The 23,420-nt window shown below is 39.4% G+C and overlaps 2 protein-coding genes across 8 annotated transcripts in view; one reads left to right on the top strand and one right to left on the bottom strand.

The window, feature by feature from the left end:
• Positions 1 to 23,420, bottom strand: part of GPATCH11 (G-patch domain containing 11) — a 118,420-nt gene that overhangs the window by 87,784 nt on the left and 7,216 nt on the right. The window contains exon 9 of one of the 2 annotated variants that reach the window (XM_075748895.1): positions 18,295 to 18,600. The exons of the other annotated variant lie outside the window; for it this stretch is intronic. The gene's annotated coding sequence lies outside the window, so the exon portion shown is untranslated. Of the gene's footprint in view, positions 1 to 18,294; positions 18,601 to 23,420 lie in introns of those variants that run through there. 2 annotated transcript variants of the gene reach the window in all.
• On the top strand, positions 175 to 23,397 carry EIF2AK2 (eukaryotic translation initiation factor 2 alpha kinase 2). 6 transcript variants are annotated; one of them, XM_075748882.1, is made up of 18 exons: positions 271 to 1,077; positions 1,959 to 2,055; positions 2,555 to 2,738; positions 4,978 to 5,103; positions 8,432 to 8,546; positions 9,709 to 9,878; positions 10,357 to 10,483; positions 12,126 to 12,208; positions 13,164 to 13,248; positions 13,698 to 13,732; positions 13,900 to 14,034; positions 14,460 to 14,579; positions 15,813 to 15,920; positions 17,609 to 17,798; positions 20,011 to 20,136; positions 20,709 to 20,804; positions 22,739 to 22,801; positions 22,884 to 23,397. In XM_075748882.1, the coding sequence occupies exons 4-18, from the start codon at positions 5,000 to 5,002 to the stop codon at positions 23,037 to 23,039; spliced, it is 1,713 nt and encodes a 570-aa protein (XP_075604997.1). In that variant the 5' UTR covers positions 271 to 1,077; positions 1,959 to 2,055; positions 2,555 to 2,738; positions 4,978 to 4,999; the 3' UTR covers positions 23,040 to 23,397. The 6 variants fall into 6 exon arrangements, with proteins under 6 accessions (XP_075604999.1, XP_075605002.1, XP_075604997.1 ...); XM_075748884.1 differs by lacking the exon at positions 1,959 to 2,055 and having other exon boundaries at positions 175 to 358; XM_075748883.1 differs by lacking the exon at positions 1,959 to 2,055.

Here is a 23,420-nt window from a genome sequence, read left to right as displayed (position 1 = left end):
CTTGCCCGACGGCGGGGCGCTGCGTCACACCCGTGAGGCAGCACGCGGCGCGGGCGTTGCCGGTCACTGTGGGAGGGGAGCGGCCGCCCCGTCCCTCTGCCGTAAAACGCGCTCCTCGGTGCGTGCTGGGTCGCGGGTGGGGCTTTGCCGGAAGAGAAGGGCTAGCGTCACTCAGGGCCCTGGGGCGGGGCTGTGGGGAGACCTTGCCGGGCTCACGGGGGGGGGCTTGTGCGGGGCTGCGGCGGGGGAGGGCGATTGCGGGGGGAGTCCCGTGCCCCGGGTGCCGCCGTGTCCGGCGCGCCTCTTGCCGTGCCGGCTGAGGGGAGGGAGCCGTGGCGGCTGCTGAGCCAGGGAGGAGGCAGCTGTCTGAGGCGGGAGCGGGGTGTGTGGAAAGCGGCGATACGGGGCCCCAAAGTGGCGGTGGGCGGGGCCGCTCCTTTGGTTTTGGGGGTTTTTTTGGTGGGTTTTTTTTCCCTTTCTCTGTAAGGGAGTGCTTTCTGGGTGAGGCACCCGAGAGCTGGCATCTGATTTGAGAGTACCTGTTGAAATGCTGCCAGGGGACAACTTTACCAAAGGGTTTCCACCCGGCAGCGGTTGCGCGGCGGCCCCCGCCCGCGGCTTTCCTGCCTGCCCCGCCGCGCTCCCTCCTGCCGGCGGCAGCCCCGCTCCCTGTGCCGTCCCCGGGGCTTGCTGCCTTATCGCTGTCCTCAGCGGCTGCTGTCAGTGGTGACGCCTGTTACCACCCTCAGGAAATAATAGCAGGAAGTTCACTTCGCGGTGTCGCTGCGTGCCGCCCGAAGATGCCGAAGTCCGTAGGTTTGTACTGCGGAGCATTCCGTGAACAGGCCTTGGTGAAAAGGGACCTGCTCGGAGGAGGAAGAGGAGGACGACATACACGCAAGAGATGCGGTTCGATTTGGCATGCAGGCACAGTGCCTTTCCTGGTTCTGCTGTTGCCTTCTGGAGCAGAGTCACCTGTGGGCAAAGCAAGCTGCAGTCTCTTTCCACAGCACCAGGATGATTTGTTCATGATAACGTCAAAACCAATGACTCCATTATGAACACTTGAGTATTTGGGTAATTGGTATGATAGTAGAATATTTGAAATTCCAAATGTCAATAGTTTCTAGAGCAAACGAATCCAAAGGACATTTGGATGGAGGCATGATAGAACAGGTTTTATAGTTGCATGGACCAACTGCTGTTTCAGAATAGTTTTCCCCAGAGTGGGGTTTAACAGCAGGCTTGGTTGCTCAAGTAGTATTTAACAGGTTGCCCAGAGAGGTTGTAGATGCCCCATCCCTGGAAGTCTTTAAGACCAGGTTGGATGAGGCTTTGGGCAACCTGGTCTAGTGGAGGGTGTCCCTGCCCACGGCAGAGGGGTTGGAACTAGATGATCTTTGAGGTCCCTTCCAACCCAAACCATTCTATGATTCTATTCCTGTTGTTCTGTGATAAGGTGTTTTGATGAACACAGTGGTGTTTTTTTTATCTGCCAGCAAGCAAATTTTGTTAAGTTGATTTCTGTTAATACTGCTAGTGTTGATTAGACGTTAATAATGATACACAATTCACAAAGCTGGAGGAAACTTTACATCATACCAGAGCAACTGGAAGTTCATTCCAGGCCACTTTCAATTCTGAAAACTGCACCCTTGATAGCAGTCTCCTTGTGTGATAAAAGATGTTGAGTCACATGTAAGGCCAAAAAAATTGTGCCAAAGAGCTTTGGTGTATGGCAAGTAAAACTACAGTGGGCAGGCACTTAAGGACAGGGAGGGATTCTGAGAAGAAACAGCCATGGCCAAGGATCCTGTAGTTAAGAAAGTAGGAGGTGTTTTAATAAAATTGCTGTAGTTGACCTGTAATAAAATGTGCTACTTTCATTTGATAAAACAGAAAAAAAAAGTGTTAGGCATGTGGATTTCACATGTCTCTACTGAATTACTGTTTTTCAGAATTTACATAGAAGAGTGATTAAAAATAGCTGAATTTCTAGGATTCGCTCTGCTTAAGAAGATGGTGTCTGTTTTAGACAGCCCTGTGTTCCAGCCAGTGAGTAGTGGATCCTATGAAATGTGCACCTTTCAGAAAAGGAACGCTTACATAAGAGTAATCTTTCTGCTTTCTTTGACAGTCAGAGAGGTCATAATTGGAAAATAAGTCTCTTAAAAGATTTTATAGGATATATATCTTTACTAGAAGCTTTCAGATACAGAATTGAAGCAGTTGAACCATGGATTATAATTATATTTTAAACTTATTTTTGTTATTTTATTTTTGTTTTTCTCATCAGCTGACTGTACGTGGAAAACTTGCGCTCACTTCAGAGTAGGACTGCAGTTGGAAAATGTGCTTTCCTGTGTATTTGTAAAAGTCACCGCAAGGTGGTTTAACTTCAGACAGCCACTTGCCATGGTTTATTTTTATGAACCCTGGGGTTAGCAAATAAGGCTACTCATGACAGTCTTTTCTATCAGCATTTCAGCATGCGTGATCCATGTGCAATCTTATGCTCTCAGCCACGTGCATTACTTTCTTGTCCTTTCTGTAGGTTTCCTGGAGGCTCGAAATGCCTTGCAGAAGCTCAGAGCCAGGAAAAGAATCATGATCAGAAACCTAACTAGGTGCCAAGTTGAAACACGAGGTGTATCGCATGTTCTAGAAGTGATAATGCAAGAATGCCATTCTGGTATCTTTAAATGAGGCCCATACGTAGAATTATGAAATTGCTGCAGGTGAGTTTTAACAAAGAAGGATGCCATGAACATTTTCAAATAAACCAGTTTTGTCCATATATGCAGAAATAATAATTTGTAAATTATGTGACTCATATCATAGTTTCTCTTCCCCCCCCGATGATTATACTTAGAAGTTTAGCATTTTGAACTCTATTTTTTTCTCTGCATCCCCACTAGCAACTGAATGGGTTCCTTGTTGGTTGTGTCAGTGCTATGGGATAGCCGGTAGGTGCCCAAGCCACTTCCTCGTTCTGAGGATGGGACCTGAAGCTTACTGCTGTCTTCCTTCTCTCCTCTACAGATGTCTGGTCTCCCCTGGAGAGAGATCTTGCAGGGGATGGGAATCAAACCCAATAGGTTATGTATCCGGGTGATCAGGAATAGATGTTGAGTGCACACAGTGGGACACATCTACTCCATGCTTTAGATAGAGCTTCTGGAAACTGATCTTGGAGACCTTTTTCTTTCCTGTTTTAAGTGCCTTAATGTTCAGGGATACACATAACATATTTTAAGTTTAAAGAAGGGTTAAACAATGAAAGATGAGAAATTGGTGTCATGTTGGAGAAAGTTGTTTGTTGTCCAAGACCAAAACAGGACTGTAAGAAGTTTATAGAGATCTGAGCAGGCTGAGTGGATTAACTAACAATGTTCAGTTCTAATCAATGCAGACAGTCCAGGCTGGATTTTTTTCTTTTTGACTTTTCTAAATTCAGTATGTACATTTTGGTGTGATCTGTAAAAAGTGGGAGACCACCTTTGTAAAATCAGCTCTTATCAATACAGAAGGAACATGATGAAGGACTATGTAAAAAAAAGTATGTTGTTTGTTTTTTTTCTTAATTCACATTCGCAGTACAGCTTCATTTGGAATGACTTGCGCTTACCGATCACCTCATCAAAGAATTCACACAGATGTGGAATTGGAAGGGTAGAGAAGGTGTTCAAGGGGTGAGGAAAAAGAGAGAGAGATTGCAGTAAACTGGGATGCAATAAAATAGTATCCAACCAGAAGGATAGCAGCTGAATTTAAAATTCAAAATGTGTGAAAAGAGATACTTTTTGTTACGTGCCCTAACTATGTTTTGGAATTTGTTTCTTTGGGAAGCTGCTGAGGTTGAGACTATTGTAGAAGAGTGTGATACTGATAGGAACACCGAGAACGTTTGGAGCTGTAGGTAACTCTGTCACACTTTGTAAGGGATATGAGTGTTGACCGGCTAGTCAGGGAGGGAAAAGGGCTACTAAAAAAATGTATTTGGGAAAAGCTGGGTGCATCACTGCTCTCCGCTGTCCATATAGATGCGCTATAGCATGTGGTTACTGTAGCTGCGGTGTATCACTTGTAACCGAAAAAAGTAACAGGAGGCCCGGGGAAAACGCCGGTGGGGTAACTCTGCCAGTGCGTGAAACATCTCCCGGAAGCAGCGTGCCCGCCCCGCAGCCCGACCTGCCGGCATGTGGGGCGAAGCTGACCCGGCAGGCCGGGGCGAACCGCTGCGGGCAGAGCGCGGCCCTTCGCGGCCTGAGTCGCCGCGGTGCAGCCCGCCCTGCCGCATCCGGGGCTGCCTTCTGCTTTTCGGTTTCACTTCCAGCCGGGGCGGGCGGTGCTGCGGGAAACGAAACTGGGGCGGTGCATGCGAGCCGCCGCGCCGTACTGGCAGCTGGAGCTCCCGGGGGTGCTGGTGTGTCTTGCCGCGGCTCGGAGGTATCAGCGGGGCGGAGGCGCGGGGAGGGCAGAGGATCCATTCGTTCCCGCCGGGGCAGGCTGCCCGCACCTCGGCGCTCGGCGGCTGTCTGCCGGCTGCTCCGCGGCCGGGAGCCTGGATTCATCTTCGGTACGTGTCGCTGAGCCTGACAGTCATCGCGGTTTGAGAGGATGTGTTAAAATGCTTCCTGGTGCCCTCTGAAGGAATCCATTCTAATTCCATCTGGAGAAGCATTACTGATTTTTTTTTTTCCCCCAGGCTTTGGTGAATGCTTCAGCCTTCTGCCAAGAAATCTGCTAAGAAATCTCTAATCGCTAAATTCTCTGGTCTGCTTTCTAAATCTGTTATTCCAAGCAATGAGTCTTTAAACAACCACTTGAATTCGAAATTAGAATTGCTATTCCATGAACTTTATGTTACTGGCACCAGTTTTCTTTTGTATATCACAGCAGCGGTCTGCCGGGATTAGAGGCTTCGTCTATGCTATGCCTGGAGGCACAGACATACCTTTGAATGTTGCTTTGCAGAACCTTTTGAGATTGTGCCAGAATGGACCGTGAGTGTATGGACAAGATCAACAATTACTGTCAAAAGCACAAACTTACACTGGCTTATGCCAACGTCAGGATGACTGGCCCATCTCATGATCCTGAGTAAGTTCACTATGTGTGTCATTAAACATCAGGACTCTTCTTGCAGTGAACGAACTGGGTAAAGCTTGCAATCATAGAAGTTAATTTCCTGAAAGTGTGTATGTGGCAGGAAAGCTGGTTGAAACCATAAATTGAGTGGTAGGTGGGTGGTGTGTTTCCGTGTATGATCTATGCTAACTTAAGTGCTTTGATTTCTACTTAGTTTTACAAAGCATGGAAATTATTTGTGATTTATGCTGTTAATTTCTCACCATAAAGGTTGGGTGTATATTAACTGATTTGGTACCAACATGGTTTATATGTAGTTAATTTTTGAACATGTGACAAGAGAGGGGTTTCTTGCTTAAGCTGTTTTGTTTTTACTTTTAGAAACAATTACAGGTGGTAGAATATGTCTTATTTTGTAACACAAATATGGTATTTTGCTGATTTTTTTTCCCTTACCAGAGATCATAGATACTTAAGATCTATGATGTTTCCTTGTGTGATTTTTTTTTTTAAATTATTTTTGCTAGTTTGCATGAAGACAAGCCTTATGCTAATAATTAGTATGTTTCTTTTGATGTCTTCCATGTTGCCAGCCAGCACTGTCTGTGCTGATTTATTCTTAGACCTGACCGTAGTCCAGGAATAAGTTAATAAGTATTATCTGGATCTTAAATGTTAATCAGTTGTCTTAATTTTTTTCCCTGTGCAGCTCACGTAATTTAAAAAAGTAACTCTTATCGCAGTGACAGCCACAGCTGTGGTCACACAGCTACGTCTTCATGCTTCAAAAGTGACAGCATGGCACTAGCAGAATTTACATGCATTTTAAATTTACTCATCCCATTTATTGCGCTTTTTCATTTTTTTCTGTGTGCTCTGCTATGTTCACAAATATAATTCAATGCATTCTCTTGTATCTGTAAGTGATGTGAGGTGTGACAGTGATACCTGGGGAAATCCTGGAGAATTTGGGCTGTTCCAAGGAGTACAATGTGCAGTGTCTGGCTACAGCAATGAGTGCTGTAAACCTCTGTTGGTGCCCTTGTGTGCTCTTTCCGGGTGCTCTGCCTGCCAACGGGATGCATTGGCCACTGCTGGTCCTGAGCTGCCTCCCTAATTCTTCTCTGCTGTGTCCCATCTCATAAGTCATCCTGCAGTTGTCTGAGTCATGATGCAGAGACACTTCCTGTCATCTCCTCCTGTCCTATCCTGGTTTTAGTGCTGTAGCTGCTTCCATTGCAATGTCTGGCAGGGTCAGTGCTGAACACAATGTAAGAAGGTGGAGAGAGTCTGGGCTGGCTCAATCCTGAGCGGCTGCAAGCTCTTTCGGGCTGGGAAGGCAGTGTGTGGACAACCAGGCCAGACCTGCCTTATCCTGTCAAGTCTAGGCAGTGCTTATTAGCTCGGGGTCCGTGATGGATAAGCATGACTGTACTTTTGGGACTAACTCATGTAACACTCATTCAGGTGATTCTCAACTCAGATCATTAACTCATGAGTCATTGAGACTCAGACTGCAGATTTCCTCAGGGTGCTTAAATAAAATGGTGAATTTTGGATGCAAAGTCATAGCTGAATGTGTGTAGTATTCAGCGCTTAGATATGAGTTGGCTAACAAACCCTTTCCCAAAGAATGATCTTTCTTTCACGCTTTTTTGGTTTTTTGTATGCTGTTTCCTCCGTATAGCCTATGTGGCACACTGTGGTGTGCCTTGTCCTACTGTTTACCTCTGTAAGATCTCTCAATGAGGCTTGCTTATGCAATGATTGCAAACACTATTCTGCATCTGCATTGTTTTCCACCCAAACATTTAATTAAAGGGACATGGAGAGTGAAGTTGGAACAATGAGAGAAGTAAATTTCTGAAGTCATTCTACTACTTGAGACAAATTGTCCCACAGAGAAACTCATGGCGTTATACCTAGACTGTTTCTTTGTGTGAATTTATCTTGTTGACTATGAGGTCGTGTATCTATATTCTCTGCAGAAATCTAGTTGTTGTTTTCTCCTCTGTTGTCTTTTGTGCAAAGGCAGTAGTAAAAACATAAGGGATTTTGCAGGACAAGTCAGATCTGGGCAAGAACTGATTTTGCTGGAAACCAACCATTTGTTATTAGGCCACTGTGGTGGGTTGACCCCAGGCGGCAGTGAAACCCCAGCCAGCCCCTTGCAGTGGGGTGGGGAAGAGAATCGTAAGGGTGAAAGGAAGAAAAACTTGTGGATGGAGATAAAGACTCTTTTTAATAAGTGAAGCAAAGCTGTATGTGCATCCAAAATGAAGCAAGGAATTCATTCACCACTTCCCATCAGCAGACAGGTGTTTAGCCATTTCCAGGAAAGCGGCGCTCCATCATGTGTAGCGATTATTTGGGAAGCCAAACATTATAAGGCCAAACGTCCCCTCTTCCTCCTCCTTCCCCCAGCTGTTACTGCTGAGCGCAATGCCGTATGGCATGGGATATCCCTCTGGCCAGCTGCCCTGGTTGTGTCCCTTCCCAGCTTCTCACACACCCCAGCCTACTTGCTGGGTGGCCAGAGTGGGGTTAAAGAAAAGGCTTTGATGCTGTGCAAATACTGCTCAGCAATAGGTAAACCACTGGTGTGTTACCAACACTGTTTTGCTCCCAAATGCACAACATAGCACCAAACCAGCTGCTATGAAGAACGTTAACTCTGTTCCAGCCAGACCCACTACAGTCAGTCGCAACAGTTCCCTGTTCTGGCTCAGGGAGCTGCTGTATGGGAAGCAGTGTGTGCACAGTTGTGCAATGGAAGGCCGGGGGATTGGTGGTCCAGTGTGGAACGGCAGGATTGTTTTGGGACTGCCTTTAAATTCATGTCTTACGAAGCACCAGACACCTTTTTTTGCACTTACTAAATAGTGTATGTAGCAGTGTGTCAAAGGTGAGTGTTGATGTCACGTCTGGATCTGTGAAATCAAAATTAGCTAATATTTCCTCTCTATATAGTTTTGCAGTGCTGAGATGTCTCCTGGTGTTAAGGCTTCACAACCTTGCCTGTAACAATACTGACCTTATGCATTCTTTTGCTTTTAACAATTTCAATAATTTTGCTTTTAAAAAGCAGTTAAGCATTTAAAAATACTGTTAGAACTAATAAAGTACATGCATTTGTGACCAGGGAGCAAACATTTAAAAATATTTCTACTAAAGAATTATGATAATCAGGAGTTAGATAAAACAAAAACACATGAATACTTAAATACCTCCACAGCTAGCTTAGAGTGCTTTGTAGATAATAAAGTTGAATCTGAAAAAGTTCTTAAGTATATGAGACAAAATGTAACAATGTTTTTAGAAAAGTTTCCTTCGTTTGCAGGTTCACAGTTGTGGTTAAAATAAACGATGTAGAATATGGTACTGGCACTGGTAAAAATAAGAAGGAAGCAAATGCAGCAGCAGCAAAAAAAACCTGGGAAATGATTAAAAACCAGGTGAGTAAATGGCAGGATTATTTTTTTTTTGTTAGTAAAGGTTGAAGATGAATCTCTAAAAGTAGCCAGTAAAATATCATTGTTTAATTTGGAAGAGTTTCTAATTATTTATTTCAGTTGTCTTTGTTGTTATTCAGTGCTTTTCTACCTTTTACTACTGAATTATTTTCCTTATTGTTCTACTACAGGGTTGGTATGTAATATGGAAGGTGTTTCCTCCTCTGCTGTTGTAGGAGGATGAGGAAATGTATTTGCCTTTGTTAAGCTGCCTTGGTATATCCAGAGTGGACAGTGTTCCTTTTTCATCTTAACAACTGTTCAGTAATTTTGTATCTTCAAAACATTTGCAGGGCGTTGCTTAGTGTGTTTATTGCGACTCTGCTCATAAAATTGCTTATTTTCACTTGATCTGATTCATCTTTGTTTCCTTGTTACATTCTGTATGGTATAGCTGATTCTATACCTTCTATTCTTCCTTGATTTAGTTTAGGTTTGAATTTTGTTCCTCTGTTTTCTGCCATGTGTTTTGTGGTAGCCATTCTTTATTCTTCTTTTTGACTCTGAATGCTTCTTAGGACCTTTTGAGTGAAATTTTTCCTTACCTGTTTCCATATGCGTTTTACTGTGTCACCATCAGTAATTTAACACAATTGCTGCATGTTTGCTAATGTATTATTAATGCTGCCAAATCATGAGACAGCTTAAAAGTCCTGCTTTCCCCTCATGTACACGCACAGGAGCACTTGCAGCCCTTGCTAACAGCAGCAGCATTCTGCTGCCATCCCTGTTCTTGGCCCCCCTGTAAGGCTGTGAGAAAATTCAGAAGGCTGCATTCCCCTCGCCCTTTTTTTTTTTTTTTATGAGACACACCACAGCTCATTCCCTGTCTTTTCTTAAAAGAGGTGACATGGTGCTAGGTTGTTGGAAGACATTGGTGCGAATCTTAGAAAATACTTGGATTTACATTTCTGTGGAAATTAAAAATGTAGTAATTCTGGGTTGGGGTGGCTGTCCTTTGCCACAAGAGACTCTGTTAATGCCAATTTGGCATTTCTTAAAAATATTTTGAAATGCTGACAAACATTGCAGCTATATTAGACCTCATGCACTGTTAATCTATTTATTAAGCTTAAGTTTTTAAGTTACTTATTTTGTTTTATAGCCAGAGAGTCCTTCAAATGTGCAAGCTGCAAAATTAATGACATCTCCAGTGACCTCATCAGCTGTATCACCCAGCGACTATGTCAGCCTACTAAATGAGTATTCACAAAAGACATTGCAAGCAGTTGATTATTCTAACAGAATCCGTTCTGGAGCCGCCCATGCTCCTGTGTAAGATGTGCTTTGTCTTCATACTTACTTTTAATATTCCTTTGTGTTTAGTAACACTACCATTAGTTACCCTGAGTAGTGTTAGATGAATCTTTAGAAATACAATATAAATTTGGAGGTAGTCTGGAGAGAATCCAGTGGAGGGCCATTAAGGTGGTTGAGGAGTTGGAGGATACAGTACAGGAGGAGAGGCTAAGAGGACTGAGTTTAGGTGGGAGAAGAAATGGCATGGTGATAAAATGGTAGTCAGTGTTGAATACACCTTAAAAAGTGCTAAATTTTCACTCTCTGAAAATTGGTTATCTTGAAGGCATGTCAAATCTACTATTATTAATTAGATTAAATGTATATTGCAAATACTGTCCTAAAGATGTGTATTTCAGATTTCCATTTTATAAAGTCAATTGACTGTAGTGTTTAAAATCATTAAGACTTGTCATATGGGATATAAGACTTTATTCCCTGTTGTATTTTACAGGTTTTCTTGTAGCTGTATGATTAGTGGTGTTTTGTATGGAATTGGCACTGGACCTACTCTAGGTGCTGCAAAACAAGCTGCCGCAAAACAAGCGTATGAGCAGCTAAATATGGAACCAGCTCTAACAGTATGTGCTACATTTAGCCTTAAGACAGAAGTTTAATTCTTGCGTCTTTAATCTTTGAACAGATTTCTTCATAGTATTTAAAAGCATATTCCATGGATTCCACTTAAGAAGGAAGCAATCCATATTTTGGTGGGTTGGTTGGGCTACAGGATTCTGTTGGTAAAATTTATGTCGTGTTTCTATATTCAATCGTGGGATTAAAAAAAATCTCACAATTGATGTCTCTGTGTATCTCAGCATATGGCCTTGTATGTGTCATTCAAGGATGCACATATACTAAAAAATTCTCAATCCTGACTGATATCCTGGTTGGCTCCTGTGGGAAGTGTTGTCGAGCTGACTGGCTATGAACATAAATCTCTTACTGCCTTCTGTTGGATCAAAAACCTATTGTGAAATGTAAGAAAGGCAAAAGCAGGAGTGAGAACCAACAGGACTTGCCTTCTGTAGTGTTCCAAGACAGAGTCTAGCGAAGCAATTGCTAACACCATCCTCTGGAGAGCAGAGCTGTGGTCTTCATGTTGGCCAAAAAATTAACGGTCCAAAAAATTATCAGAATTCTAATAATGATCCAAACTCACTTCTGAGATGCACCAAATGGTACATATGAACAAATGTAAATGAAGTGTAGTTTAAAGGGAAGGAAGGGAGTATGGAGGAGGAAGGAAATATTTTTTAAGTAATTTTTTCATTATTTGGCTGTTTACTGTGAATTTTAAGTGTTGCTATTATTGTTTTTAAGTTAACCATGTAATTAATGGCCTATTATAGCTCTAGAATCCTTCCTTAGTATTTTCCTGTGTTGCGAGGTCATGGGTCTTTGCCTTTTCATCGAAGTCTGAAATTTACTACCCCCAGCAGAACCTCTGTAGCAATTACCCCAAATTTGGGATAGGTTGTTTTGGTTTGGTTTTATTTTTTCTTAATTCCCAGCAGTGTCTGGGCAACAAATAAAATGTAACTAGCAAAAAGTAGTAAATGCCCAGAACTCCTGAATTGAAAAAATAAAAAAAGGGTGGTGGTTTGTTGGAAAACATAAACCCTTAAGTTTCTTTAACTTTTTGTCAGGTTATGGTCTGTAACAATTGTATGTGTTGTTCTTAATGTTACATTTATGCTCTTATGACATGGGGGAGGAAGGGAAAGAACCTCTACTAAATATTTAGGATTCATTTTTTTAGTTGACCCCAATTTAGCAATCTGGGATTTGCAGGGTTTTCACTCAGAAGACATTGAATGTCTTTTTGTACAGACTCAGATTTTCAGTTCTGCTGATGACATATAGCACAGCCTACATCTATCTCATTTTCCACACAGACAATTGCATATGCAGTAAACAATGAAAATCTTTGCTTTTAATAACCGTTTCTCTTACCCTGATTTTTAATAGATCCCAGCCTCTATTTCTGCAGATGTGTCTATATAGTCTCCATGTGACTGGGAAAAAGCTCCCTGTGTTTCACTCCCCTGGGTGGAAGTTAGGCAGATGCCTTTCTTCTGCAGGGCTTTCAACACTCAGGGCAGTTAACAACTTCCACTTAGGACCCTCTAATCTTCCTTTCCCCATCTTTGAATGGCATCTTTGGTTCTAGGGATTTTTTTACCTGATTTTGTTAACCATTCCTGTTTTTTCTTTTTTCAGATGGAAAGCGAAACATCTAACGACAATTCTACATTTAGCAAACATAGTAATTCCTCTCAAGTGCAAACTCAGTCTGACTCAGAGTAAGTTGGATTCACTGATAATGTGTTGGCAAAATGTGTTTACTCATCTTAGAGGGTCATGTGATCTAGCTCTAAATAAAATCTGTCATAGTTTCTTTATTGCAGTGTAAAGCCATTATTGAATTTGAGCTTATATTTGTTAGACTTCAGAGCAAAATTTGTTGTACTTGTGCAATTTTATTCGAGTCCTTATGGGTTAGCTTATAATAATTTTAGAGCTTTCTGATATATTTTGCCATGAGTAGTTCTTTCAGAAGCATTTTTACAGTGATGTAAATGGAATAACCTACCTCATTCAGTAGCATTATTTCATGCCATTTTAAACACTCATTTTCCTATTGTGACGTTCTTGTGAATGTAGTAAAATTCAATTTCAGTACTTTCCTGTGCTCTGCGTTCTGCTTTCTTCTCCGCTTTTTTTTTCCCCCTTCCTTTTTCATTCTCCATAAAGGGAGAATTTCCACCAAAGGTAAAATTTGCTTAGCAAAAGAAAGTGAAGATGCATGAAGTTTCACCTGTGATTTGGGAACCCTAGGATAAGCCTTTTATGTCCAGCAGTTAATTTGACTGTAGTGCCACTACCACTTCTTTTGTTCTTTGTGCGACTGTAAAGGAAGCTGATACGTACAATGCTAGAGGTGGCTGCACTGCCTTGAAATAAACATCTGTATTTAACCTTTTAATTAAAGGATATCATGGAATATATATCATATAGATATCTAGATATCATTATATCATATTATAGAAATAGAGGAGTGTATTACAAAATGTTACTGTTCTATTAGCTTTCCAGGATAAAGTTTTGTAGTTTAAATCAGTCATGATTGTTTATGCTTTTTCAGGTTTTGCTTTTAAAAACTGTATATTTTTTTATGCTTTTTTTTCTTGTGGCAATCATTTTATTTATGCTTTTGTTGCTTTCATCTAAAACTAATCTATTATTTTTAAATAACAGCAGTATTTGCTTTAAAGACTCAGCTGCAGAGTTGGTAGAAAAAGTGAAAGACATGGCAGTAGGTGAAAAGCCTTTACGTTCTCAGGTACAGTATGAAAATTGTCTTCCTTGTTATTACATTTTCGACCCTGAATAGAGCAAGCATCTTATCCAAGTGTAGCATCAGTTTGTTCCTTTATCCACTAAGCACTAGAAAACGCGTGCATTTTTCCTAAGAATATTTGGCACTTTCTTACCGTTAACCATTAGTCACTGTGTACTGTGCACCCAATTTATGTACTGTTGACTGAATGGGCAGTACTCCCAAGAAAGGAGATCAAACTAAACTCCTGTTTTTCTGTGGGAAGAATGATAATGTCATAGATAGCATACGTGAAAAATTTTAAGCTAAGATACAGTGTTATTCCATTGTTTATACAAGATATGAATGCATTTATAGACAATTCCTAAATACATTCTCAGCCATATTTTAAACTAAGTTGAGCGCAAATATTCAGGATATCTTAGTAAGGTTCTTTTCTCTTTTTCATGTAGAAAGACGTACAAGGTTCTGCCCAGAAATCCAGAAGGTATGTGTTTATTTCTAGGTTGCTATCTCCCATAAACTATATTGCAAACTACTTCAGTGTTTCTATATCTAGCAAAGATGTGCTGCTATTGGGAGGTACATTTCTTTTTTCTTGTCACATACTAGAAAATGAGCTCATGATAAGTTTTGCTTTTATCCATGTTAAAGAAAATTGGCAGCTAATTTTGACAAAGCAAGAAACAAGCAAGAGGAAAAAAAGACATCAGATTCAGATGAAAGTTTGCCAGGTTTGGACACAGATACCAGTGAGGAGAATAAAAGTCCATACACTGTGAATAAAAGGTAAGAAGGATTTTTTTTTTAATAAGATCTGTATGGCAATTACAGTATGTAGTGGTCTAGATATGTTTGTTTATGATAGAATGTGGGAAAATACTGCTGTAAAAGTAACTTTCAAAGAAAATTGGTATTTGAGATGATATTTTTTCCTAGAAATTTCATATATGGTATAGCAGCTGTCATGCAATCATATTTAATGCTTACAACAAAAAGTAATTTGTGTGAAGATGTGAGGGTAATTACCCTACCTGCTTTCAAGGGTCAGTTTCCCTTGGTTTTTTAATCTTCAGGTGTATGATTTAGACCTGTATAGGTGTTGAGTGATCCTGTAGAATATTTCAGTAGATGATCTGTCAGGATCGTTTTTCCATGTTGTAAATTTAATGTTAAGTATACTTAAGTTATATATCTTTTTCTCTTTTTTTAAGATTTCTCAGGGAATTTAAAAATATAATGCCTATTGGTGCAGGTGGTTTTGGGAATGTTTTCAAGGCAACAGAAAAGATTGATAAGAGAACCTGTGCAATCAAACGAGTTCAATTCACAGAGTACGTACTGTATATTTAATTCTGTTTTTTACTTTAGGACAAGCTTAATCAAGATTTTACTGTGTTGTTTTGTGTCTTTAATAATCCTAGGAGCATTTAAACAATTTTCATTATTTATTGTCCATTCCTTCTGGTAAACAGTTTTCTTTATTTCTAAGTGAAGCTGAAAATGGCATGCAACTTTGTTAATTTTTGCGTGCACTGGAGTAATTTCAGATGCAGCTGTAAAAAAGTAGATTCTATTTTCCCTGAACACACTAGTGCTCTGGTTATTAATATTGCAAAATAAAATCTTGCTGACTAGTAGAACATTGAAAGCAGTACTGTTACTTTTGACAGGTTACATGGAAAAATGTACATATCAGTAATGTGTAATGACTATAATTAGGGAAAATACAGAAAAATGAAAGTAATACATTTTATAGTTTGTAATTGGAAAATGCTTTATATATGACCCATGTAGTCATTATTCTCACACTGTTATTTGTCCTTTATAAGTCTCAGAGAATTATGATTTTTTTTTTTTTTTAAAGTAATGTTCTGTAACCAGTACCTAGTGGAGTAATTTATCAGCAGCTGAAAACCTTGAGTTTCTTTTAGGTAATCTATTTGAAGTTTCAAGTTGCTGGAGATACTTGTCTCTTACATTGTGTAACTGCCCTTCAAATTCTCGTGTTCTTCACAAATACATGCTATTTTCATTTGTATTGCAATTCTGAGAACTATACCAAAAAACATTCTACTGATTCTTCAAATAAACACTTCTGGTCTGCTGATGGGTTTGAACTTACTCCACTAGGCAATGTTACAAGTAGTAGTGCAGGCCAAATTTAGTGATAGTTCTTCATGAGTATTTACACTGATGTCTATATATGTAAACAAACTTCACAGAGGTGAAAAGAAAACATGGGTGTTTACTACATTGTGTTTGGCTACCTAATGTAATTATGCATTGCAACTATCTGCTTTTTCAGCTTTTTTGGAGTGGGGCTTTCATTTCTAATATGGTTTTAATATGGTTAAAACATTTTTGCACTGTGAATAACTAAGCAGATGAAAGAAACCCTATAGAATTTGTAATTACAATTTTGAACTTGTATGAAGGAGAATGCTAGTTTTACGTTAATTTAGAGAAAGAACATATCTGTATACTGCTACTCGATATCATGTATTTTATTTAACTTAGTATTAATTTTTTATAAGGAAATGCATTTTTTTTTCCTCTCCAAATAGCAAAGTAATGCGTGAAGTAGAAGGACTTGCAGGACTTGACCATGAAAACATAGTGCGGTATTATTGTAGCTGGAAAGGGCACGACCGCATAAGTTTTCCAGACTCAAGGTAACTACAAGATAGTAGTCTTCAGTCACAAACTTGTTTGCCATAGTCAATTTTGTGTTGTAAAAAGAAAAGCTGATGATTGGTTATAAATCATTATACAAATATAAATCCACGCACATACTTGCATACTTACTGTTAGGAAAAAAGGCACACTGCTTTTCAGCAGCAGGTTATATATAATTAAGTATATTTTTATCTTCTTTTCCTTGATGAATAAGATATGTTATATAATTTTATGTTTCTCCTCTTAATATACAGAACTTGCTGAATCTATAGAGGAGTGTAAGAACACAGAACTCCAAATTTGGGGCTAGAATTAACAACAGACACTAAAAAATTGTCTGGCAGTTGGCTGCAACTTCGTGATCGGAAGTTTCCTTTTTTTAATAAGTACTGGTCAGCCAGTAGCTCTCATAGATCTAATTATTTCTCTGTTAGCATTTTAACCATGATGCCTGAAACAGTTTTGGTTGTTGAGAACAGAAAAACAAAATGAAATGTTCTTTCATTAGTCTTTCAACACTAAAACTTCTGGGAAGACAGTGGTGAGAGTTTTACCTCTACGTTAGATTATTAGCTTTTCAAAGCTTCTATGGTAAGCTTTTTTCACTAGCTGTAAATTCATGCCCTTCAGATAAGTTGCCACACTCACCTAGAGCCATAAAATATTAATGGATTCAAAATTATGGTTGGCATGATACTTGTCCAGCGTGCTCAGCAAATAAGGAATAAAATGGGGGGGGAAAAGTCTCATGTCAAACCCCAACTGTTAATATGTTAGAGTCTCAGTATCACATGCATTTTATATTGAACAGTTATTGGGTAAAAGACAGAAAAAAAGTCCTCAGAGCTGAGGTCCCAGCCTGGAATTCCACTTAGTGCACTGACCTCAAGGTTACAGAGAGTCCTGAGCCACCTAATGCTTGTTCTTCTAGTGCCTCAGGCGGCTTTGTTCCAGGGTATTCGCATGACACAGTGCAAGTAGGAAAAAGTGTTGCCACCTCCTCTTCATGTTGTCCTTCCCCTCGCCATCTCCAGCCTCAGCCTATCCTATGGGCTAGTGGTGAGGGAACTCTTCTGGAAAGAATGAGGCTGTCAGGTGGGTGAATACATTTAATCTAGATTTCCAGCTCGCTCTCAGAAGGGTTTCTCTAACTTGCAGACTGATGCCAAAGATAGTCAACGCACTACATTCTTGAAGAGACAGAGGTTGGAAGAATGATCGTTCTGGGTAGGAGAGGAAGGCTAATGCTGTGTTTGTTGAGCAGAATAGAGGATACCTGCCAGGGACTTGCAGCAGTTCCTAGAGGGCAAGATGGGAGCCAAGGACAGTGCTACTTCTTCCTGTATAGGGCAAGCCTGTAGATATGCGGGGAGCAGAATTATTTGAGTGCTCAGAAAACTTTCAGTGTGAACAAGGAAGCAAGCAAAATGTTAAGAATATTCCAGGGGTATGTAGCAACTGAGCAGGGATTCTTTGGTTTGCAGTTCTATTTATTTATATCTAGTACAAATTGATCTAGGATCTTTTTTTTGAAGTCAAGAGACTTGCAGACTCTGTTTTGGGTAACTCCAATAATAATAATCATCATCAGAATTTTTTTTAAAGAGGAACCTGAGAATCATTGATGGCTTGGGAGGAATTGTATCTTGCTAATTTCAATATGGTATATAATTTTGTTTTGCAGCCAGAAGCCAGAAGTAATTCTCTGTCTTTTCATCCAAATGGAATTATGTGAACAAGGGTCATTGGAAAACTGGATTGAAAAGAATAGACTAGACCAAAAGTATAACCAGATGGCAGAAAACAAATTTTTACAAATACTGGAAGGAGTGAAATATATTCATTCTAAAGAGTTAATTCATCGAGACCTCAAGGTAAGTAGGATATTAAAAAAAGGTAAAAAAAAGTACTTATTGGAACTTCAGAAAATGTTAAATTGTTCTATTCTTTTAGTCCAGTCTGTACCCTAGTAGTGTGCCTCTTCTGATATTGCTAGTGATTTTTTTTTTTCAGCAACTGGCTGGATTACATCCCAAAATCAGAAGGTAAACTAGAGGATCTCAGAATGCAGTAGTTCAAAAAAACAGTAGTCATCAGTTAACAGGCATTATCAGTGTATTATGTGTTACTGGGTGACAAGACTGCCTATTGGAAAAAGAAATACTAACTTTACTTGATAAAATAATTAGAAGAAAGAAAGTGAAAAGTTGAGTCTAGGAAGTTTGTTCTTGCCATATTGTAAAGGGGTAGTTTATCTATCCTAATACATACTGTGTTTGACGACAACATACTCTAGTTGCTCTTGTGTCATGTATGCATGCAAATATTCGAATGCTACTTTTTTGGATAGAATTTCAGTCTCTACAAGTGCACAATCATAAAAAGATTTTATTTCAATATAAAGATTATAAAGGACAAAGTTACAAGCCTTCAGGGCTTCACATGCCAGCTGTGATGTTGCTTATGGAGTTTTACATCACTTACTTTGTGAAAACATTGTTAGTGTGGTGGTGTTCCTAAAAATGGCTGTAGTGGGTCACGTTAAATGTTGATCTAGGATACTGTTCTCCTCATATAGTGGCTAATTCCAAAGACCTAGAGAGTATTAGAGCTGAGAGATGATACAGTGACGCTGTCCTCGATGCATATTCACTTGCTCTCAAGACTTCCAGTAACCTGAAGTTCATGGACTTTGTGAGCCAGAGATTGAAATCTTTTGCATTTTGCATTCACAGTGTAGTTCCATATCATGTTCACTGCCCATTCATAGAATCTTGTCTTACAGACAGATATGTTCGTAACTTCTAGAGCTTTTCTATCAATCAGGCTTATTGCTAAAATACTGGAATGAGCCACAAATGTACACTCATTATTTTCCCTAGATGCCTGGGAAAAAAGAGATCTAATAAGTGCCTTCCTTCCTCACCCATTAATTCTTAGCCCTTCCCACTCTTATGTGCTTTGTATTTTCTCAGTCCTTCATTCCTACTTTATTTTCATCTCAGCTCAATCTCCTACTTTACTCTATTCCTATGAATCTGTTGCCCCAGTCCCTTATCCATGGCATCTGGCTGTAACCCGCTTCCAAGTCCTATTGCTAACTTGTCTGTCTGCATTTGAATTTAGGAACTTTTCTCCCCACTTTGATCTGCTGTCAACTTAGATGCTTGGCCATCTGAGATCTCCATGTCCCAGAATCAAAGCTGAAGGATAGGTTCAAACTGAGATGAATCCCATTTGTGCTGGTATGAACAGAGTTTTCAAATAGTGTAACCAGGTATAGGTACTGTATTAAATGTGTGTGGACGTGGTCAAACTTGAACAGAAGAACTGCACCAGGCATTCTTGACACAAAGATCTCTTCCTGTTAAATATGTCTCCTGTCTCTTGGCCTTACAGTCCACTGGAGCTTCTTTGAGTAAAAGATAGCGTGAGGCTATGGGGCTATTTGGTTTTCTTTTAATAACATTCAGAAATGTAGTTTCTTTATCTTCTTTAGGAAACTTCATCCAAGCATATACAAGTCTATTTTTAGATGCTTATCATTTTGTTGAATATAAAAATGGGAAGCTCAATGGAAACTTAAAAGTGATACTGTAAGATGCCTGTAGTAAGCCCTAACTCTGCAATTGACTTAGTACAGATAATCCTGCTGTGCCTAGGAGAAACTATGATTTGAGTGGAATTCCATGTAAGCCTAAATGCTTTGCCCAAGTGTATCAAATCCCAGAGCTAGGATTGAAGACTAAAAACCACTTCTGGATATGAAATATTACATGCACAATGTATCTGAAGAGCATTAAAGCATGATACAGTTATGACTGAGCCAGTGGAAAAAAACCAAGTTGCAGTTAATGTGGCACATACTACTTTAAATTTTAAAAATTGAACTTTTTTCTATTTCCTTACATTTAGATTGTGTTTTTAAAAATTAATTGAACTTTTTCCTGTTTCCCACCCCATCAGTTTCTTAATGCTAATTTTTGTGAACAATTATCAAATTTTATGGGGAGCACTTCTGTGGCTGATTATGCTTGATGATAAACCTTAGTCATATGGTGATTTTTTTTTTTTTAATATATATAGCCTCAGAATATATTCATATCACGTCAAGATAAAATAAAAATAGGTGACTTCGGTCTTGTGACTTCTGTGACATATGAGACACTGACTGAGAACAGAGGAACAAAATCATATATGGCACCAGAACAGGTAATTATTCTGCTATATTACTGTCTTTGTAACTAGATTTGCATTATAAACTCAGCATTGGATGTTCTCAATCCTAACCTCAGTACTAAACCAAGTTGCCTAAAATTCCCTGGTATGACTGTCTATGAGGATAACTGTATTCTGGAGAAAGCTGTCGGCAAGTGTGGTGATTTTATTTTGCTGTGCTAACTTACATACAGGGTCTGACACTGCATGCTGCAAGGAATGCTCTTCCAAAACCAGGCTGCCAGCCATGTAATTAAATTTGAATTTAGGATCTCTGTTAACTGTGGCACTCAAGTCCTATTTGTTTCATTATTTGTGACAGGGAGATATTGATATGCCTTATCTGTATAGGTCTGTAGAAGTCTTCATTTCAGGATGTTTAATATGATATAATAGTCACTATTTAACAGGTCTGTAGCAGAAAGGGTTAACAACTAAGATGATGATCAAGTAGGGCCAGTCCTGCAGCCTTGGGGTGGAAACTTTTACTGACTTCAAATTTTGCCTTAAGAAGGGCTGTCCAGTTGGATTTGATGCTTATATTGTTCTTATTCTAATCTTTGTAGTTCGGGGACAAATATGGAAAGGAAGTAGATATTTATGCACTGGGATTAATTTGGTTTGAAATTCTTTCGGCATTCACTGGTCATGAGAAAAATGTGGTATGTAATCTTTAAATTTAAAAATAAAGTCTCACTGTCATCGTTTTGCCTTGCTGCTGGTATTGTGTGCTGATTGCATGCTAGAAGGAATCTGTATACCTAGCATACAGTCCCTATTTACATTTTCCCTTTGATTTATTTCTGTAAGGCCCATAAATCCTCACAGTTCAGGTGAAATGTAATAACTGCAGTAAAGAAATATTACTGGTTTTATTTCACTTATATCCTACTGAAATACACATTAAAGCCTGAGCACGCTAAAGAATAATGTCTAACAAAAAAGATTTCAAGTTTCTGATAAATCTTTTTGTTTGATCAGAGTATTTGAAGGGAATATTTTTCTAATTTTAAAAAATAAATTATGAATGGGAGTTTTGTCTCTGCCACGCTCTCATCTTCACTGCACACTGGAGCAAGAACAAAGTTTCTATAAAGCCAAAACACTTGCAGTTTTCCAAAATGAAAACAAAAGTGATTTGGAATATGTATCTTTAATTGAAAAAGATCTTTCTTAAAAAAGAAAACCAGTGTTACTTAGGATTTTTTTTAAAAGGTATCTTTTATGTGTCCTTTGCTTTTTCTTGGTACCTTGCACTTTATTAGGGTAATGGCTCATATGCTCAAACCTATGTATTTGTAGGACAACGCTGTAGCTGCTGAGTATTGTCTAAAGTAACTGTAACACATGTACGTGGTTGGACCCAGAAGCTCTTGAACACTGCTAGCTGGGTCCTTTTGCCAATATGAGAAAACCGTACCACTGTGTCTGCTCTGCTCCCAGGTTCAACTTGCTTCTGTTTAGTTACTTTGCAGTATTTTCTAAGACATCTTGTTCCTGCTCATAGCTGACTGTGCAAACGTGTTTACAGTCAAAAGGGCAAGACCAATTATTTAGTCTTGTTTCCTTAAAGCCTAAAAATCTTGTGTCTGTAGGCAGGTAGGGAAGTCATGTGGATGGAAAGTCCTAGGATAGTCTTCAGCTGCTCCATCGGCTTAAAAATAATTTCACTTAATGGAGCATGATAAACTCTGTATGGTGCTGGGAAGCCCTGCTGAAATATCATCATGCAAAAGTGAAGTTGGTTATGAGCTGAGTAACTGGTTCAGCTGATGATCACCAGCAGGTAGGGTCACAGGCCTAAAGCTACTGCTGAAGAGTAGGGAAAAAGCCTGAAGTTCATGGGAGCTGTTGTTTTACTAGATACTGCTTATAAGGGCTTACTAAGCCAGGCTATAGGATCCACAGACTAGCTAATGATTCAGGATGCATAGCTAAGTGTGCAAGAATATGGCTGTCATCTTCTTCAGACGCACGTTACAGTACTTAACAGCAACGTGAATGATGTGGATTGCTCTATTTAGCCAGAAAGCCACATCATGTGGAAAAAAAATAGTTATTACCCTGAAACAGTTTCTGAAAGCATGTAATTAGAAACTCTCTATATGTTGGTTGCTTTGAACCCCACGCAGCATTTTCTGCAGTGACAGAGAAATAAGTGTGTGGTACTGAACAAGATAAAAGGAAGCACACCTGCTTGGCTTGCAAATAGTAACATCCAAAGTAGGAAATTTACTTGTCTTGCCTTTTTTTTATGTGGTAAGAGGATATAAACCCACTACTTTTCAATTAAGGAAAGAAGGCTGATGGTTCTGAAATAGAGAGTATTGCTGAAACAAACACATCATTGTAGAATGTGAAGCTTTTAAGCTTAGAAAGGGACAACAGTTGATGAAAAGACCATAAAAACAAAACAAAGCACAACTAAATGGAAAAAACTTTCAAACTGTTTACAGTTACTTTTTTACTAAAGCCTTACCTTTTTTGTAGATTTGTATTTTCCTAATTACTTCAGTAAATTATATGGGTCATAAAGTGAGATGCCATATCTCATCAACAAAAACATACTGAAACTGTTCTCTTTTATGAATTTCAGGTATGGAGCAAGGTTAGAGATGGGAAACTTCCAGAGAGCTTCACCAACCGATTTCCAACAAGCGTATGGGATTTTCATACATTTATTTTAGTTAATTTACTCATTAAAAAAAATAATTTATTGACATTTAATTTCTTTGTTGCAGGCACCCATAATCAAAAAGATGCTTTCAAAATGCTCTTTAGCAAGATATTCTGCATCTGAAATACTTCATTTTTTAAAACCTAATAAAGACAATGCCTCTGCTGGCCTTAGTGTCAGACCCACGAAAGGTAACAGCAGTGTGCCTGTTACTCTTTAGTTATATACTTCAAAGACTTCAGACTTGCCTGGACTGGAAGAACTCTGTGTGTGGCGGTGACAAGCAGGGAGAAGAGACAGGCACATTAGTCCCTCAGATGCTTGTCTTTGACAAGATACAGTTCAAACAATTTGTTGCTGTGGAGCCCACGTAACGCCATAAAGGTAAATAAGCAGACATTTCTAAGCAGAAAAACAGTAGTAAAGTGCTGTGTGCTTTTTCTGAAATGTTAAATGGGTTAAAGAGGGTGCTTGGTTAAAAGGACTAATATAAATGAATGTATAATACATTTTATGTTCTTATGAAAATTTTTGCTGATCTGCTGCAAGTATTTGTTGCTAAACAAGAATCTGATTTTACATCCTTTTGTAAGGCCTGAAG

This window comes from Balearica regulorum, chromosome 3 (genome assembly GCF_011004875.1).
Source record: "Balearica regulorum gibbericeps isolate bBalReg1 chromosome 3, bBalReg1.pri, whole genome shotgun sequence".
NCBI classification, from domain to species: Eukaryota; Metazoa; Chordata; class Aves; order Gruiformes; family Gruidae; genus Balearica; species Balearica regulorum.
The sequence above is the reverse complement of the archived record's forward strand: the minus strand, read 5'-3'. Positions and strand labels throughout refer to the sequence as shown.

What these genes read in the sequence shown, in the direction of transcription:
- EIF2AK2 (XM_075748884.1), top strand. Translation starts at nt 5,000, where the DNA reads ATGGACCGTGAGTGTATGGACAAGATCAACAATTACTGTCAAAAGCAC. An exon ending in ATATGGAACCAGCTCTAACA is followed by an intron (nt 10,484 to 12,125) that starts GTATGTGCTACA and finishes TTCTTTTTTCAG; the next exon opens with ATGGAAAGCGAAACATCTAA. An exon ending in CCATACACTGTGAATAAAAG is followed by an intron (nt 14,035 to 14,459) that starts GTAAGAAGGATT and finishes TCTTTTTTTAAG; the next exon opens with ATTTCTCAGGGAATTTAAAA.